The following is a 16,553-nucleotide window of genomic DNA, read 5'->3' on the forward strand; positions in this document are numbered from 1 at the left end:
GAAATTTAGTTAATAGGTTCTAAGATCTCATACAACTAGTTAATGCGTGTCCTGTTGTACTGTTGTATGGTGGTCTGACATGTTTGTGATAAATACATTGTATTGAAAGAATGAATGTGGAGATGCAGGCAAATGCTTCATGCCCATTTTGTTTGGTGCTATTTTGTGAGCATTTTATTTACTTACCGTCAAAGCAAACAAAGTAGTGTTCTACTTCACACTCGTCAACACACCATTCTCCTTCACACATCATTGCACAAGCAGCAGTGCCTACCAAAGACACACTGTCATGCCAGTTAGTGTATGTGATTGGCTGAGAGATGTCCGACAGAGACCACTGCCAATGTTGCTCTGTGCCTCTCACCAGCCCAGTCCACACCTTTCCCATGTACTGGGAGTCTACAATCTTTAACAGACTCGTCATATCCTTCATATTCTCTACAGTGGCCAGGTCAATATGGACTTTTCTGCAGTGTTCCTGAGCTTCTTTCCATGTTTTAGGCTCACTGACATACTGGTACTGCAAAGACACGTCAGAGTAGGTGCTGCACAGACCTGTCATGGAAAAAGTACAGTGTCAGATACTTGTAATTTGGTTTTAGCCTGCCACAGACTAGAGATTACTAGATTACTGGGGAAATGTAATTGATTCACCAAAATGCATGCCTACACATGTTGTTAGTATCACTCAGTGTGACAGGCTTTGGATTTCTCAGAGAGAACAAGTGAAATACAGGATTACCATTTTTTTTTATTTAGTTACAGTTACAGTTCAGGCCTATTTATTTATTTACCTGAGCCCACGTGTTACTGACCGTAGTTCCAATAGATATTTGATTATTATTTTATTATTAACACCCTGAGTGAAAACATCAGCAAAAAATGTCTGCATACATTTAAAGCAAAACCTGTTTACAAACTAATGTAAGATACTAACTATTTCAGCGTAAGTCAATTTCTGTCTTTGGAATATTCAGCCTTCAAAATGTAATTTCAATACATAATTTAATAATAATAATAATTTGAGAAGCACATTTATATAGCCCTATCCCATCATTTTAGATGTATTGATTGATTGCATTCTAGCTCTCTTAATCAGTTATTTCTAACAATTCAACACAGACAAGCACATTACATAATTTTTTTATATACCCTATCTGCCAGCACACACAACCACCCGCTTTACCTAAGAGAACAAACAGCGGACATACACTTCCTTCCATGGCTATGGACTCTATTGCTCTCTCCCTCCATGGTCAGACACACAGATTCACTGCGTATCCATGGCTATGGACCCTATCGTTCTCTCCCTCCATGGTCAGACACACAGATTCACAGCGTATCCATGGCTATGGACCCTATCGTTCTCTCCCTCCATGGTCAGACACACAGATTCACAGCGTATCCATGGCTATGGACCCTATCGTTCTCTCCCTCCATGGTCAGACACACAGATTCACAGCGTATCCATGGCTATGGACCCTATCGTTCTCTCCCTCCATGGTCAGACACACAGATTCACAGCGTATCCATGGCTATGGACCCTATCGTTCTCTCCCTCCATGGTCAGACACACAGATTCACAGCGTATCCATGGCTATGGACCCTATCGTTCTCTCCCTCCATGGTCAGACACACAGATTCACAGCGTATCCATGATTTTACTCTAATGCAAATGCCACCCTAATGCTCCAGTCAAATGGGCTTTGACTTTGCTTTTGACCTTGACTGACACTTTACACAAAGATTGTCAAGTCAGACTCACAGACACACACACACACACACACACACATATATATATATGACATCATCCACATCACATGAACAGAAACACTAGTCTAACAGAGATCAAAATAAAGTGCGAAATACACAAAAACCTGTCCATATACAGTCAAAAGTGCAAAAGTTTTAGGGGCAATTTTTAAACAATGTTAAAAAGTAAGGATGCTTTGAAAACGTTTTTACTTATCAATTATATATATATATTTAACCTATTTACTAATTTTTACCTATTTTAGCTATTAACCTATTTCTCAATGCCTATCCAAAGATACCAACTAGTCCAAAGATAACCACTTAGCAATATTTCAGGGAAAGGTGCTTGTGGTAGCGTCTTCACACATACTCTCACAACTAATGCATTCATGTAGCAACGGACGAGTCTGTAACATTATGTTAATATTCGGGGCCTGGGCATTTTTGCACCACTATGGAACCAACCTTCTGGGTTCCTCTCACCCGCTCAATCCACACCCCGCCCTTGTACTGTGAGTCTACGGTCTTTAACAGACTCGTCATGTCCCTTATATTGTCTACAGTGTCCAGGTCAATGTGGAATTTTCTGCAGTGTTTCTGAGCTTCTGCTCATTGATGTACTGGTTCTGCAGAGATATGTCAGATTAAGTGCTGCACAGGCGTGTCTGATACTTGTTAAAATGACAACATAATCAACAATACCAATATAATTAAATACTAACTGTGTTTTGTGATGAGTTCGCACAGATTTTTTTGTATTTTTACCTCAAACAGAAATCAAAATAGCATTTATCATGACAGTATTATGTGTAAATGTGTACACTCAATCATTGCTTAATCTATCATTTATTAAGAAATGTAACCAGTTGAAAAAGTGTGGATATATTCTTTATAGTCTCAGACATGTTCTGGCCTGAACTCCATCATTTGATGACATCATCCACATCACATGAACAGAAACACTAGTCTAACAGAGATCAAAATAAAGTGCGAAATACACAAAAACCTGTCCATATACAGTCAAAAGTGCAAAAGTTTTAGGGGCAATTTTTAAACAATGTTAAAAAGTAAGGATGCTTTGAAAACGTTTTTACTTATCAATTACAACAACATACATAAGTGCAGCAAACCAAAAGTACCTACATCAACCTTTGCACAGTAATTAGTGGATGTAGAAATGCTCACACACTTACCTAAGAGAAAGATTATCAGACAGACAATCCCATCCATGACTATCTAGCTTCATGTAATCCACTCTGTCAGGCAGACACACGTTCAGTTTAACCTTGAACACAATTTTACTGTTAATGCAAACCACTTTGCCACCAGTCAAATTGGTGGGGGAAGGTGTTGGAGTGGGTACTGTAGAGACTTGACAAAAACTAAGTTGACAATGACACCAACAATTACATGTTATGCAAATATCTTCTGACTTTGAACTCACAAAACATAATTGTTGTTGGTTTACCTTATGTGCTTTACAGCTACTTCTAACAAAGGGAGTAAATATATTTCAATGTTTTGTCAAGCATAGGCAGGCGTCACACAATGGTAGGTATGTAATGATGGCCAAATAAGCAATGCAATACAAATATATTTGGTAAAAGAACAAGATGGCAGCCAAACACTGCTGTTTGTATGTGCACACAAGATGGTCCTATCAGTTTGATAAAATGGCTTAGTAATCATGTAAAATGATGATCAGTCCATGAGCAGGGACAAGTGCTGTGGGAATGAAGCTCAAACAACACCACAAAACTAAATTCCTGGTTACCTAGATACCTGAATTTTTAACCTTGACAGATATTGTTAGAACTTGAATTCTTCTTTTAAAAGTTTAAAAATGGCTGTGGATTCCCTTCCCCGATGCCGTTTTGTCAAGAACTTGAATTTAATTGCAAAATGGTAAACCTTTACACTCACTGACATATGAAGAGTCTCCTGTACACAAATGAGTCATTGAAATTCCTCTTTTCATTGTTAATATGCAATATTACGTCTAAACTATCACTGCCCTCTCATATACGTTTAATTATTTTACCCTTTAAGGCATACAATACAGTGTAAAACCTCAATATCTGAATGTGCATTGCTGGCTTAAAGATCACTTCTGAACATTATTTTTGAAACAGTCTTGTCCACAGACTACAAGTGATTATTGTCTGGGGATAAAACCCTGCCATCATCTTGCTTCCTCCACTGCAGTCTGATGTCTGGAGGCAATCCACTCTGAACCAGTTTAGTCTTGATCTAGAAAACAACAGACACTTCTCCATCAGCTGTAGTCTTCAGATGACAATCCTGTACAGATATGTTATGCTCCATTACATTTACATTTATTCATTTAGCAGACGCTTTTATCCAAAGCGACTTACAATGTATACACATTTTACATTTACACTGATGGCACACTGCACATCAGGAGCAATTAGGGGTTCAGTGTCTTGCTCAAGGACGCTTCGACAGGGAATCGAACTAGCAACCTTCTGATTACTAAACGACTTCTTTACCTCCTGTACCACTGTCGACTCCATATTAAAACTAATTGTGTGTCAGTTTTTGCTACAATTTAATGTGTAAAGCCTGCAGTTTAACATGTAAATAAGTAGCAGTGTGATTTCAAATTCAAATGGACAAAATGGATACATCTTTGAAATCATATTTACAATTGAAATAGAAATTATTACATTTGGGTACTTCACACTGTAGCAGATATGAGAAGTTGAATTACATATGAAAATATAAAAAGTATAGATAAGAGTAAGAGTAAGATCTGAGTTAACAACTGTAAACAGAAAAATAACAGCCGTAGTTGAATCTGCATATTAAAATTCAACAATGCACATTTGGCTATTGCTTATTCATTTTCAGATAACGTAGCATGACAATATATCGTCCTGGAAATGTTTAAACGTGGATGTGCTGAAAGTGCACTGTAGCAATTTAACAAAAACATCTCCTCTACAAGGCCTATAACTTTTCAACTATGTAATGTAATTCTGTAATACTTCTGAATAGCCGATTACCTTTGAGCGAACAGAATGGCTTGTACTCCACGCCGATACACAAGTGCAAGGGGTGAGAAGTGTTGTAGAAGTCGGACAAAGCAAGTTGAAAGAAGACGAGCGATACTTTAAATGTAGGCTACCTGTCAGTCCAGCAAAACCCAAAGTGATCCTTTTTCTGGTCATTGGTACACTCACCCTGATTACAACAGTCTGCTTCCTCGCAGTCTCGAGAAGCACAGTTTAATTCATATTTATCTTTCAAAGGAGCAACTTAATACCCACATGATTGCAATGTTTATTTGACAGCCTTTCTCTCATCCACTTATGTCAATTTTGCATTCCAAATTCATTCACAATATAGACCGTGACTTAATTATTTTCTTTAAGGCGAACAAACCATGGTAACTTTTATTAAAGAGTTTTTCTTTTTTGTCGCAAATCGTGACCAGTTGAAAAAAAGTGAACATTGAATTGCCCCTGTGCATTACCTAGGGCTGAAACGATTACTCGAGTAACTCGGATAATTCTATTACAAAAAATGTTCCAGGCAAATTGTTTGCCTCGGGGCTTCGTTTAATTCATATCATGCTCCGGTATCATTGTTTCATACGGACTGTTATTGTTGAATAATCGATGAAATAATCGATAGAATACTCGATTCCAAAAATATTCGATAGTTTCAGCCTTAGCATCACCATTGCGTCATATTTCATAAATATATTATAAACATATATAGCACATCATATATATTACGTCATTGCTTAATAAGCTATACCCTATTTTCAAACCACATACGTAACAGCATAATAAACAACTCATTATTGGCATACAGTATGGGAGCTATTAGACTCTAGTATGTCTGTTCTAACAACGTTTCCAGAAGACACAAAAACACTTTGGGGGACTGACGCCGTCAGCCAACCTCATGAACTGAGATGGAGTCTGGCCAATGTCAGGCTAAGTGTGACAACAGATAAACTCTCTTGGACATAGTACTACTGTCTGATGTGTTCGGTCTTGGTTACACTTTGGCGGTTGATACAATTTACCAAACCGCTGAAACCCCTATATAATACCCTCTCTCCTGCCGATGACCCTACACTTTATAGCTGTGTATCCAAGTGGTACATAAAGGGAAAAGGGCTGACCCGATGGGTCAACTACTGGTAACACTTGGTGGGTTGGAGACCCCCCAGTCAATAAAAAGTGTTCACTTTGTCTAATTGTGTTGCAGACCTTAGCCTTGCTACCTCATGTTGTGCAGTTGCAGTCTTTCTCCTGTGCTTTTAAAAGACATAAACCATGCGTATGTTCACAGTTCACATTTGTTCACCCAGCTTTGACCAAGCCTTTCCAGTTACACTCAAAGATGAAGCAATGCAGCTGTTCAGCATCAACATTCCCCCCACACACTTTCTGTGTGTGATGAATGCGAAAATACATGGTCTATCTAGTGTGAATGCAGTCCCATTCACTTACTATGAAAGCAGAGAAACAAAGTGGGGACAGAAATGTGTGGGGGTTCACTCTCCAAACTAGGACTTGGAGCTGTGAGTCAAACATGAGGATTGGAGCTGTAAATCATGGGGATTGGAGCTGTGACTCATGAGGATTGGTACTGTAACTCATGATGACTGGAGCAGTGACTCATGAGGATTGGAGCTGTAACTCATGATGACTGGAGCTGTGACTCATGATGATTGGAGAAGTGACTCATGAGGATTGGTACTGTAACTCGTGATGATTGGAGCTGTGACTCATGAGGATTGGTACTGTAACTCATGATGATTGGAGCTGTGACTCATGAGGATTGGTACTGTAACTCATGATGATTGGAGCTGTGACTCATGAGGATTGGTACTGTAACTCATGAGGATTGGTACTGTAACTCTCTACTCAGTTAAAAGTTAGTGCTGTGTAATCTGAATAGCCAATTAGAGACCATTGGCATAAGCCCTGAAAAAGTTCCTTGTGTGAGTACCATTACATATAATCTCTCATTTGAAGAATCCATGAAATAACTTTGGGTACATTTATTTCGTATGAATTAGGCCCTCTGTTAAACTTCATGTTACGCCATTTAGGCAGATACAGCATAGTTTAATGCCCCAAGGCTTACCGCTGGTGCCAACACACTGGTATTACCCTTCAATTACAGTTTCATTCTGTTCAGTGTTTCTGTGTGTTCTAGATGACTACAATCACAACTACACTTTAAAGTCAAGAGTTGTGTTTGTGTCATGTGTTGAAATTAATTCACAGATACATGTAATATTTCATACAGTTGAAAATCATTTTGTTTTTATATATATTTATTTTTCATTACATGTAGTAATAATGTAACAAGGAGTTATAGTATTATATGAGTACAAAAAGAGCATATAAAAGTATTTATAATAGAGATAGCATCAGACCTTTAGATACTGGAGCCTAGAATGGGCTAAATTCCAAATATTTTGTCATATCTAGATATATTCACTTCAGTTATTAGAGAGATCTGGTCTGTTCAAGTAAAAAAAAAAAGGCCTTCATTATTTTGAACATACTGGGCGGATGTTCGTGCGTGGAGCCATTTTAGCTAAAGGCCATTGCGGGCTGACATGCATCGGAAGGCACCCACGCAAAGACGTGAACCTGACAGATGTTTCTTTGTCTTGGGGTTAACAGGCTTGTTGTTTTCAATTAATCATCACTAAGCCTTCTCACTTGTGCTAAACAACTACTACATTTCAAGGTAACTCTTGTTGTTCAACCAGTCAGTCTTCCTTTTGAGTTGTTTGGACCTGTGAGCTCGTGCTCTGCGATCTTTGGGTTGCTGACCTCTGCACTATTGCCTGTGTTCATAACACAGGTCAATCTTGTCCATCAGTGTATGGCCGCCTTGTGGTCAATCTGCAGCACCCCTAAAGAGAGAGAAGGATGAGGAAAAGGGGAAATGAGGAAGAACATTTAGAAAAAGATGACAAAGAGAACAGCACCACATCAGAAGTAGTGGTTTATGTTTGGTAGTGGTTCAGGAGGTAGATGAATAGTTTAGCAATTGAATTGTGTAAACCTTTTTGAGAGGCGAAGTGTAGTGAAGTGAGTAGTGTAGTGAAGTGTAGCAAAGTGTAGTGAAGTGTAGTAAAAGACTGCCGTGACGAGTTTAACAGACATATTATCTGTGGAGTCCCAGGACTCCCTGATTGCCTTAGTTATATGAATATTGAATCTACTGAAAGGACAAAAATGCACTTGGCTATTAGTAAAATTTTACACGCTCCACCAAAGTGTTTGCAGACATGCATATCTTTCCAGTCCAAAGCCTCAACAGATCAGCTAAAACTTATTTTCAATCCGTTTATTGGGGTATATTTCATGATTCTTAATCTCGACTGGCTGGTACGTATTCATCCTGTCTGAATTGGCTCCTCAGGACTGTTTGGTAATCAAACACCTACCTGTGCTGCTGCTCTTGGTTTCTTCTTCTGGCCGACTGATATCACTTTGGGGGCTCTCCACGTCCCTCCAGACAGGGGCACTGGCTGCCTCGGCCCTCCCATCACAACTCCTCCTCTTCGCCGGCCGTCTCTGCTTGGCCTCAACCAGAGCGTAATACCTCACAAAGTTGTTGACAAGGATGGAGACAAGCACGGCGGTGCCAAAGACTCCCGTCAGGGCGCATAGACTGGCGATCATCATGGCACGTGGCTCTTCGGGATACATATCTCCATACCCGACGGTAGTCATGGTAATCAATGCCCACCAGAAACCTATAATAATGTTTTTAAAAGATGTTTGATGTTCTATCTCTGTGTAATAGACCAGGGTGGAGAATACGAAGATGACCACGAAGAGGGTGACAGCCAGGAAGCAGAACTCGTAGGCGCTGGCACGCAGTGTGTGTCCCAGTGCCCGGATGCCCGTCACGTGCCGCATCATCTTTAAGATCCGCAGGATGCGGATGCCACGCACCACACGCAGACCCCCCAGAAAAGACAACACAGTCTTAGAGGTCAGCCCACTCAAACACATCCCCAGGTAGAAGGGAAGGATGGCTATAAAGTCAATGATGTTCATGACGTTCATGATGAACTTCCGCTTGTCCGGGCAGCAGATGATGCGAACCAAGAACTCAAAGGTGAACCAGATGACACAGATGAGCTCTACAGTCCCCAACTCAGTTATATGCACTCTTTCATAAAAGACCTCCTCACGGGTAATGTTTCCCACAGTAATATTCACAAAGGTATTGACGTACTCATAATACAAGGTCTCTAGACAGAAACCAGAGATGGACACCAGGATGAAGAGCAAGGAAATCACGGCGACGATCTGGAGGAAAGGAGGAAAGGAGAAGAGTGATTCCACCATATGCAAAGGCATCAACTCTGTCAAACTATATCACCTGACTACATGCAGACATCAGGTGATGTACATTTACAGACATCTCTCCTCTTACATAAATGTGAATGTACCAGTTAGTGCTAACCATAGAGTAACATTGGTCTTTGCTGTGTGGGAATTCTAACCTCATCTCACTTGCAGTACTACACTTGTTACCAGCATGTGACATTGCCAGCCTAACTCCTGCAATAAAATCCTCTGATTCTCTATAGGCTTATATTTACATTTTGCAGCTACTTTTCCTAAAGTCTTACAGTATTGTTCACACACGTGACTGTCACTGCCCTGATTACTTACTCTGGGCACTCCAAACGCCAGTTCTAGCCAGCTCAAGCTTAGGTTCTTCTCAGTTTCCTTTTAAGCCTTTTCTTTGGTGGTGGTGATCCCAAATGCAGCAAAATGCTGTGAACCCCGCAGGTGAGGACAGGTGTTTCTTTTAACCAACTAGCCACAGATAGTGACATCACTGCACTTGAGACTGAAACTCCACCTGTAAGTCAGTGTTTTCCCTACCATGTGACCTAACCTATTGCTAACTGTTATTTAAACTTACACTTTTTGTGATGGGCCAATTCAACATCAGATAACTCAACATATCAAGCACAAAGATCAATCACTTAGAAGGATGTGAAGTACGACATAAATGATCAGAACAATAAGAATGAACATCAAACCTTGGCCGCCAAAGATGAATGGGGATCATCAAAGAGGGCCCACATTTTTGACCTCCAAACTTCTGTCCCCGCCTGCATCCTCCTCTGCCTTTCCTCCAGGGTGTTGCAGTCTGGGGGCTTTTCATCCGGCTCGAACTGAGCCAGCACCTTCTCCGCATCCCGATGCTGTCGGAAGTTCGTCCAGCAACAAGGCTCCACTTCGTTTTCACTGATTCCCCAGAAGGCAAGCTCCTCCTCGAACAAAGGGCCGCACACATCTGCCGGGCAGTGCAGCTTCCCAGTGCGGTAGTAGTTTAGGATGTGGGCGAACGCTCCAGAATTCCGATCGAAGAAAAATTCAGAGACTATGTGTTTAAGTGGGTCACTGCTGGTGTCGGAGGCTAGGTTGGCCAGACGTGTGCCTGAGATGGTCACAAGGGTGCTTTTGTAGGTTTCATGCCGCACGCCACCAACATTAATAATGACCCTGTCGGCTTCACAACCAACGGGAATAGTTTTCATACATTGTGCTTGTGAACTGGAAGCGCTTGACATTCTGTGGTTTTATAAGGAAGTCCTGGAGGCTGTTTTACAAAAACTGGAAGACGAAATATGTATCATTAGTTATGTTTGCAAATGCACATTATGAAAATAATTATGAAATTTCCTTCTGAAATAGCCTATTACTTTATTGTAGGCTAGTTATTTTGTATATACCATGCTTCAGCCAATTGGGACAGAATTGTCTAAATTCGTCAGAAGAAAAAATAGTGTGTTGAAGATTTTATAACACAAGTTAGGCTATGCTCTGCCAAACTGGGATGTGTTTCCAATACAACAGAAGTTAGCATTTAACTAACATGGTACGATGCATCATTGAACTCCCAAAGTATACGATGGTTTCCCAAAACTGTCATCCAACATATTAAAATTGACTAAAATGGGAGATCGTGCCTTCTCCTCACTGGGGCCACGGCTCTGGAACAAGCTCCCTGAGAACATTAGGGCCTTAGATTCCTGCACTGCTTTTAAATCCCACCTCAAAACCCATTTATTTATCTCTCCCTTCACCTAAAGTCCTGGTCTTTGTTTTAGTTTCTTTTCTATGTTGTTTTTAGAATGCATTGTTTTAATTGCTCTGTCCAAAATTACTCTGTTTTTAATACATATTATTCGATCTCATTATAATCTTATTAATGATTTTAAATTCATTTATTATCTTTTTTGGTATATTATATTATCCTATTTTCTGCACTTCATTAGCACTTCTATTACTTTGTATTATTGTTGTTGTGAATGTCTATACTATGTTAAACACCTTGAGATTTCTTTGTATTTTAAAGTGTGCTATACAAATAAAATCCATTATTATTATTATTATTACTATGTAAATCTATACAAATACAAAATTACAGATCAGATTGCACCACGGAGTTCCACAGGGTTCAGTATTAGTATTAGTGCCACTTCTATTTATTATTTACCCCGTCAACATTCGGCAAGACTTGTCAGCACTATGGTATCCATTTTCATGCCTATGCTGATGAAACACAGCTTTACGTAACCACTAAGCCCACTTCTACTGCATTCAGATGTGGATGACAAACAACTACCTAACATACTACAGTAGTAAAACTGAGCTACCTCACACTGAAAAACTAATATCTGTTCACTCTCCATTGCTGATGCCACCATACCGGTCTCCAAATAGGTTAGGAGTCTTGGTGTCATCTTGGACAGTACTCTTCACTTCTCCTGCAATATTGACAATGTCTTTTGGATTGCCTTTTCCCATCTACAAAAAATCTGAAGACTGTGCCCTGCTTTAACACAGCACTCCACGGAGAAACTAGTCAATGCTCTGGTCACATCAGTGCAATTCTGGCAGGCATCCTCAATAAACTCATTCATCAGCATGAACTCATCCAGAACTCTTCAGCATGGATTATTACACGCTCAAAGTCCACTGATACTGTCATGCCCCTGCTGATTCAATTACACTGGCTCCCTGCATTACAACAAATTAATTGACATTTAAAGCACTTTATAATCTTTCCCCTGCCTACATCATGGATATCATTCAGACCTACACTCCCTCATGTCTGTATTCAATTTACTTTTATAAACCTGTACGTATTTACCTTAAACTGTTGTCTCTTGTGGTAGCTTATCACCAAAAAAAACAACATTTGCCGTCACCTCTGTGGCTCAATTGACTAAAATGCAAACCCTAACATAACCAAATGCAGTAGTTCAGATGCAAAGGGGTCACATCCAGCCTAATAACGTTTTTTAGTCTGTAGTTACTGGTTTCATGTAAAGCACACACCATATTTCTTCCCAACTCGACAATATTTACATAATAAACTACGTATTATCAACGGACTGGGCAGAGGTGCAACATCTCGAATATTGCAGGTGTGTGAATTCAACTACATGCTCGTTTCTACAAGTGGTTTTTCAATCATGCATTTTTGCTTAAGGCAACTATAAGTATGGTTGTGTGATGGTTAACAACGTTAAATAACAACCAGGACTGGGAATACATTTATAATGGTTCATTTTAACACCAAACACTGATATCAGTGACGTCAGGAAGTATCTGAAACTAAGCTTTAACTACAGGTCCATAGGTTTAACCACCATAAGAACTGTAGTTCGCACTACACAACTTAACAACAGTGTTTGCGAATGTACGCTCAAACTATGGTTTGGGGAAACATCTTTGCCACTTAACGTTGGTTCGGACTATGTAAATTATCACCGTCCTTATCTCGATAGTTCGAACTATGGTTTTGGGTAACACTTCCACCGCAACTGTGTGGTCCCAACCAAAACAAAATGAAATGAAATTTACCTTACAATGATCCCGAGTAGCACAGTGAGTGATGAGGAGAGTCAAGTAACGTTAGAGTCTGAACTTGGAATTGGGGTGCAAGCAGGAGGGGCATGGAATTTTATTTAGGCTATTGGTTACAAACCAGCCCCACCCCACTGATTCTAATAAGACAGCAAAACAGCCTTCTTCCTGGCACAGGTCAGGTGACGATCGAAACAGCTTATGCACTATCTATCAATAGCGTGGTATGGGTTTAATGACATACCATTCATAACATTCATAAAATGGTTTGCTTGTTTATGTTAAAGATGGCGTTGTTTTTCTTTAAAAGCTTCCTTCTATAATCTGAGAGGTGTCCACCCTAAAATCAGCGTCATGTGGTTTCAAAGTTTAAGGACATGATTTTTTTTCAAGCTATGAATTGAGAGTTAATAGTAGGCCTATGACATGAGAGCAGGTTCATGACAAATCTAAAAAGTGTTTGTGTTTGTTTACAGACAGATTAAGAAGAAAGACAAGCAATAATCAAATATTAACCCTCAACATCAGGTATACCTCAGCAAAGAATTGATAATGTGGATTGGTTTGGGTATGGTCTAAAATGGTGATCTCAAACTGTGTGTAATCAGTCTAAGTCAATGTAAGCCTGATCTCTCTCTTGGGGAGGACACACTTGGACTCTGCTGCGAGGTCCAGATGTTTTGACTCAAGTTCTGGATATTGGCAAACCCAGACTACCCTACCTCTTCTTGACCTCCAGTGATGTCATGGTGGGTCTCAGTGAAAGTCCCTTAAAGGTGCAGTAAGTAGTTTTTTTGTGAAAAATGAAAACTCTTTGTAATAATGATTAACTCTGAAGACATGATAAATAGTGTTCCTCAATATTGCACTTCTTTGTTTCTCTGTTTCAGACACTTTTTAAAGCAGAATAAAGAGTCTTGTTAGAAACTACCTCACCCAAAACCACCCCACCTCCCCCCCGGCCCGGCCCGCCCCCATGGACTGCACTCTTAACACTCCACCCTGCAACTATTGATGCACCTCAATGTATATATTTCTTTTTGAATTTACTCAGGGATATTTATTTATCTATGTATTAATTGTTATTTATTATTATTTAGCTGTGGCAGTTAATGTCCACAGCAACTTAAGTTTTTAGCTGTCTGTTGCTGCCTCTACTGTCTCGTTGTTTTTGTGACAATGACAAATAAAGTACTTTGAACTTTGAACTTTGAAACTACCTACCTACTAACTACCGTAAAGGCATGCAAAATCCATACTAACACCAACAACAGCACAGTTGCCACTGATGAAAGTCTTGCTAGCTCATGTCTTTTGCTGTTATAGTTATGTCTTTCTCTGAAAGCATTTTTTTTCACAGGTGTGTTTATCTGTTCTTCACATGACTATTCCATGAAAATTAATTTGAAGATGATACCAGTACTAGCTAGCAGTGACTTGTGTCGCCTCATGTCGCCTGTGTCGGGGCCCAAAAGTTGCACTTGAAAATGTCACAAAGACTACAGCCAACGACCAACTAGCACATACTTTCTGCGCCTGCAAAAATAAGTCTCCATACCAGCAGATTACCATTTTCACACAACTCTCATTCACAACAGATGGATTCGTAAAATAGCTACTTCTAATCGAGAATATGTCTGATAAGAAGTTGCAAATGGCACTGGTGTTGTCAGCCCTTGGTCTTTTGATTGTTGAAAAAGAAAGAAAGAGGAATCGGTGAAAAGTGGGTGAAATCATGGATACTTCAGCTCAAAGGGCTTTCCTGAACCTGTGTCGAGAGCTGGCAGTAACTGTTAACTGTTACGTACACATACAGACCAGATTAAATGTTGGATAGAAATGGGTGATAATAACCATGAAAAATGACAGTAGTAACCATGAAATGGTTGCCAATTGTTAAATATGATAATTGCCAATTAATTCAAATAAACCAAAATGCATCGAATGCAAGGAACCTTAACACGAAGTGAGTGAGTGAATGAGAGAAATAGAGGAGAAGGAAAATAAGAGACAGAAGAAGCAGTCAGCTCCTAATGAGGGTGGTGGGAGAGGAGAAAAGTAGAAGAGGCACAGAAGTGCAGAAAAGACAGAGAGCGAGAGAGACGGTTATATTCCCTAATCTCCATTTCCACAAACCAATCCAGTGGTATTGCTCAATTTCCTGACAACACTTTTTTTGCCAAACATCTGCTGGGACAGGGGTGTCAAGGAGGCTGATAAGTATGCAGCACTGAAGTAAGACGCTAGTCAAACACAGCCATGTGCAGATACTTGCCATGATAGATTGTCATGAATTAGATTGCCATTAGCAGACTACTGCCATGAATTAATAATAATCATCATTGTTTATTCAGGGAGAATTGACTGAGCACAGGGCTCTTTTGCAGCAATGCCCTGATTGAGGCTACATAATACATACAACAATAAATAAACAAACCATAACAAAACAAAACAGACAAAATAAATAAACAAAACACATTAAACAACTCAGAAATTAAGTATAAAAAAAAAATTACATAAAAGTAAAAAGAATGAAATCAGAGAATCATTTAAAACAACAGCATTGAAGCACATCCTTAGCATCTAAAAGGCTCTTAAATTGGTTGACAGACAAATACTTGGTAAGTTTCAACTCCACTTGAACAGTGTTCCATTTATGGGAAGCAAAGAACTTAAAAGCTATTTTACCTATATTAGTTTTTGTAAGGGGCCCTCTAATGCCCAGGCCTTATTTCTATTAGTAGTGGCCTCACTTATGTCATGAGTAAACCAGGGATTAAAACGACAGCAGATGGAGGTCGGTAAACACCCACAATGACGATAGGATAGTCACCAAGATTAATATTTACGGCTAACAGCTCAAATTGGCCCGGGAGGGAAGTGGAGCAGTTTAAGTTGTTTTTCACAAACATGGCAACACCACCCCCACGTTTAGCTCTATCAGTTCTAAAAACATTATAACCATGAATTGCAATGTCTGAGTCCTTGATATTAGGATTTAACCAAGATTCCGATATGACAGCCACGTCAGGATCAGAGTTGGTAATCCAAATTTTTAAAAAGTCAATTTTTTGGAGCACGCTCCTGGCATTTATGTGTACAACACCCAGACCTTTACGAATTAGATTGCCATTGCCATGATCAGACTACTGCCCATATTTATAAGGATCAATTCAAGACTAAATGATCTCTTGCTGCAGAGGGACGCTCATTAGAGGACGGATTCATTAAGATCGAATTGCAATAGTCTATTTTATTGAAATAACCAGGTTCAGCACAATAAATTGTGTAGCATATTGTGAGAGGTAGTGTCTGATCTTCCAAGTGTAAATCGATGAGATTTTGAGAAGCTACATGTTCAGAGAAATAAAGGCGCTCATCAATTATAAGACCCAAGTTCTGTTCAGTTTTAGTTAGGGTCAATGAAAATGGACCAAGCTGAATGTTGATATTTTGTGGGATAACCAGATCGGCTGGGAATACCAGGAGCTCAGTTTTTGAAAGCTTAAACTGAAGGTGTTCCCTCATGTGATCCCTCATCCAAACTAAAATATCACTGAAGCATGCATAAATTCAAGCCAGTATTGTGGAATCATCGGGGGAATATGTTATGTTATGTTATGTTATGTTATGGAATATGTTATGTACATAACACATTTAGAGGTAGTTTTAGGTGCTATGTTACATACATATACTTTTAGAGGTAGTTTTAAGTCATCATAAGATCACTCTGTGCCTCAGTTTCAGGGGTCTGAATCACCAATGTGGGAACCAACTAGTCAGTTGATTCCTTCTCAACAGGTGGTGTGACGTATTATCCCAGATGTGCGTAGTCCCCTGTGGTGGTTGCTGCCTCAGTATAAAATGCAAGTCCTTCGTTTTGAGAACATC

General features: G+C 39.6%; 1 protein-coding gene across 1 annotated transcript; it reads right to left on the minus strand.

The window, feature by feature from the left end:
- Window positions 1-7,057: 7,057 nt before the first annotated feature.
- LOC105913392 (potassium voltage-gated channel subfamily C member 4-like) lies at window positions 7,058-12,764 on the minus strand. The gene is made up of 4 exons (XM_012842449.2): window positions 12,660-12,764; window positions 9,824-10,400; window positions 8,204-9,077; window positions 7,058-7,666 (listed from the first exon to the last, which is right to left on the minus strand). Exons 2-4 carry the CDS (start codon window positions 10,355-10,357, stop codon window positions 7,629-7,631), a joined length of 1,446 nt encoding a protein of 481 aa, XP_012697903.2. The 5' UTR covers window positions 10,358-10,400; window positions 12,660-12,764; the 3' UTR covers window positions 7,058-7,628.
- Window positions 12,765-16,553: the final 3,789 nt, after the last annotated feature.

Source organism: Clupea harengus, chromosome 3 (assembly GCF_900700415.2).
Source record: "Clupea harengus chromosome 3, Ch_v2.0.2, whole genome shotgun sequence".
Classification (NCBI taxonomy): domain Eukaryota; kingdom Metazoa; phylum Chordata; class Actinopteri; order Clupeiformes; family Clupeidae; genus Clupea; species Clupea harengus.

Coding starts and splice junctions, on each gene's coding strand:
- LOC105913392 (XM_012842449.2), bottom strand. CDS start 10,357: ATGTCAAGCGCTTCCAGTTCACAAGCACAATGTATGAAAACTATTCCC. Junction 9,078..9,823: donor ATTCATCTTTGGCGGCCAAG/GTTTGATGTTCA, acceptor CCTTTCCTCCAG/ATCGTCGCCGTGATTTCCTT. Junction 7,667..8,203: donor AACCAAGAGCAGCAGCACAG/GTAGGTGTTTGA, acceptor CTCTCTCTTTAG/GGGTGCTGCAGATTGACCAC.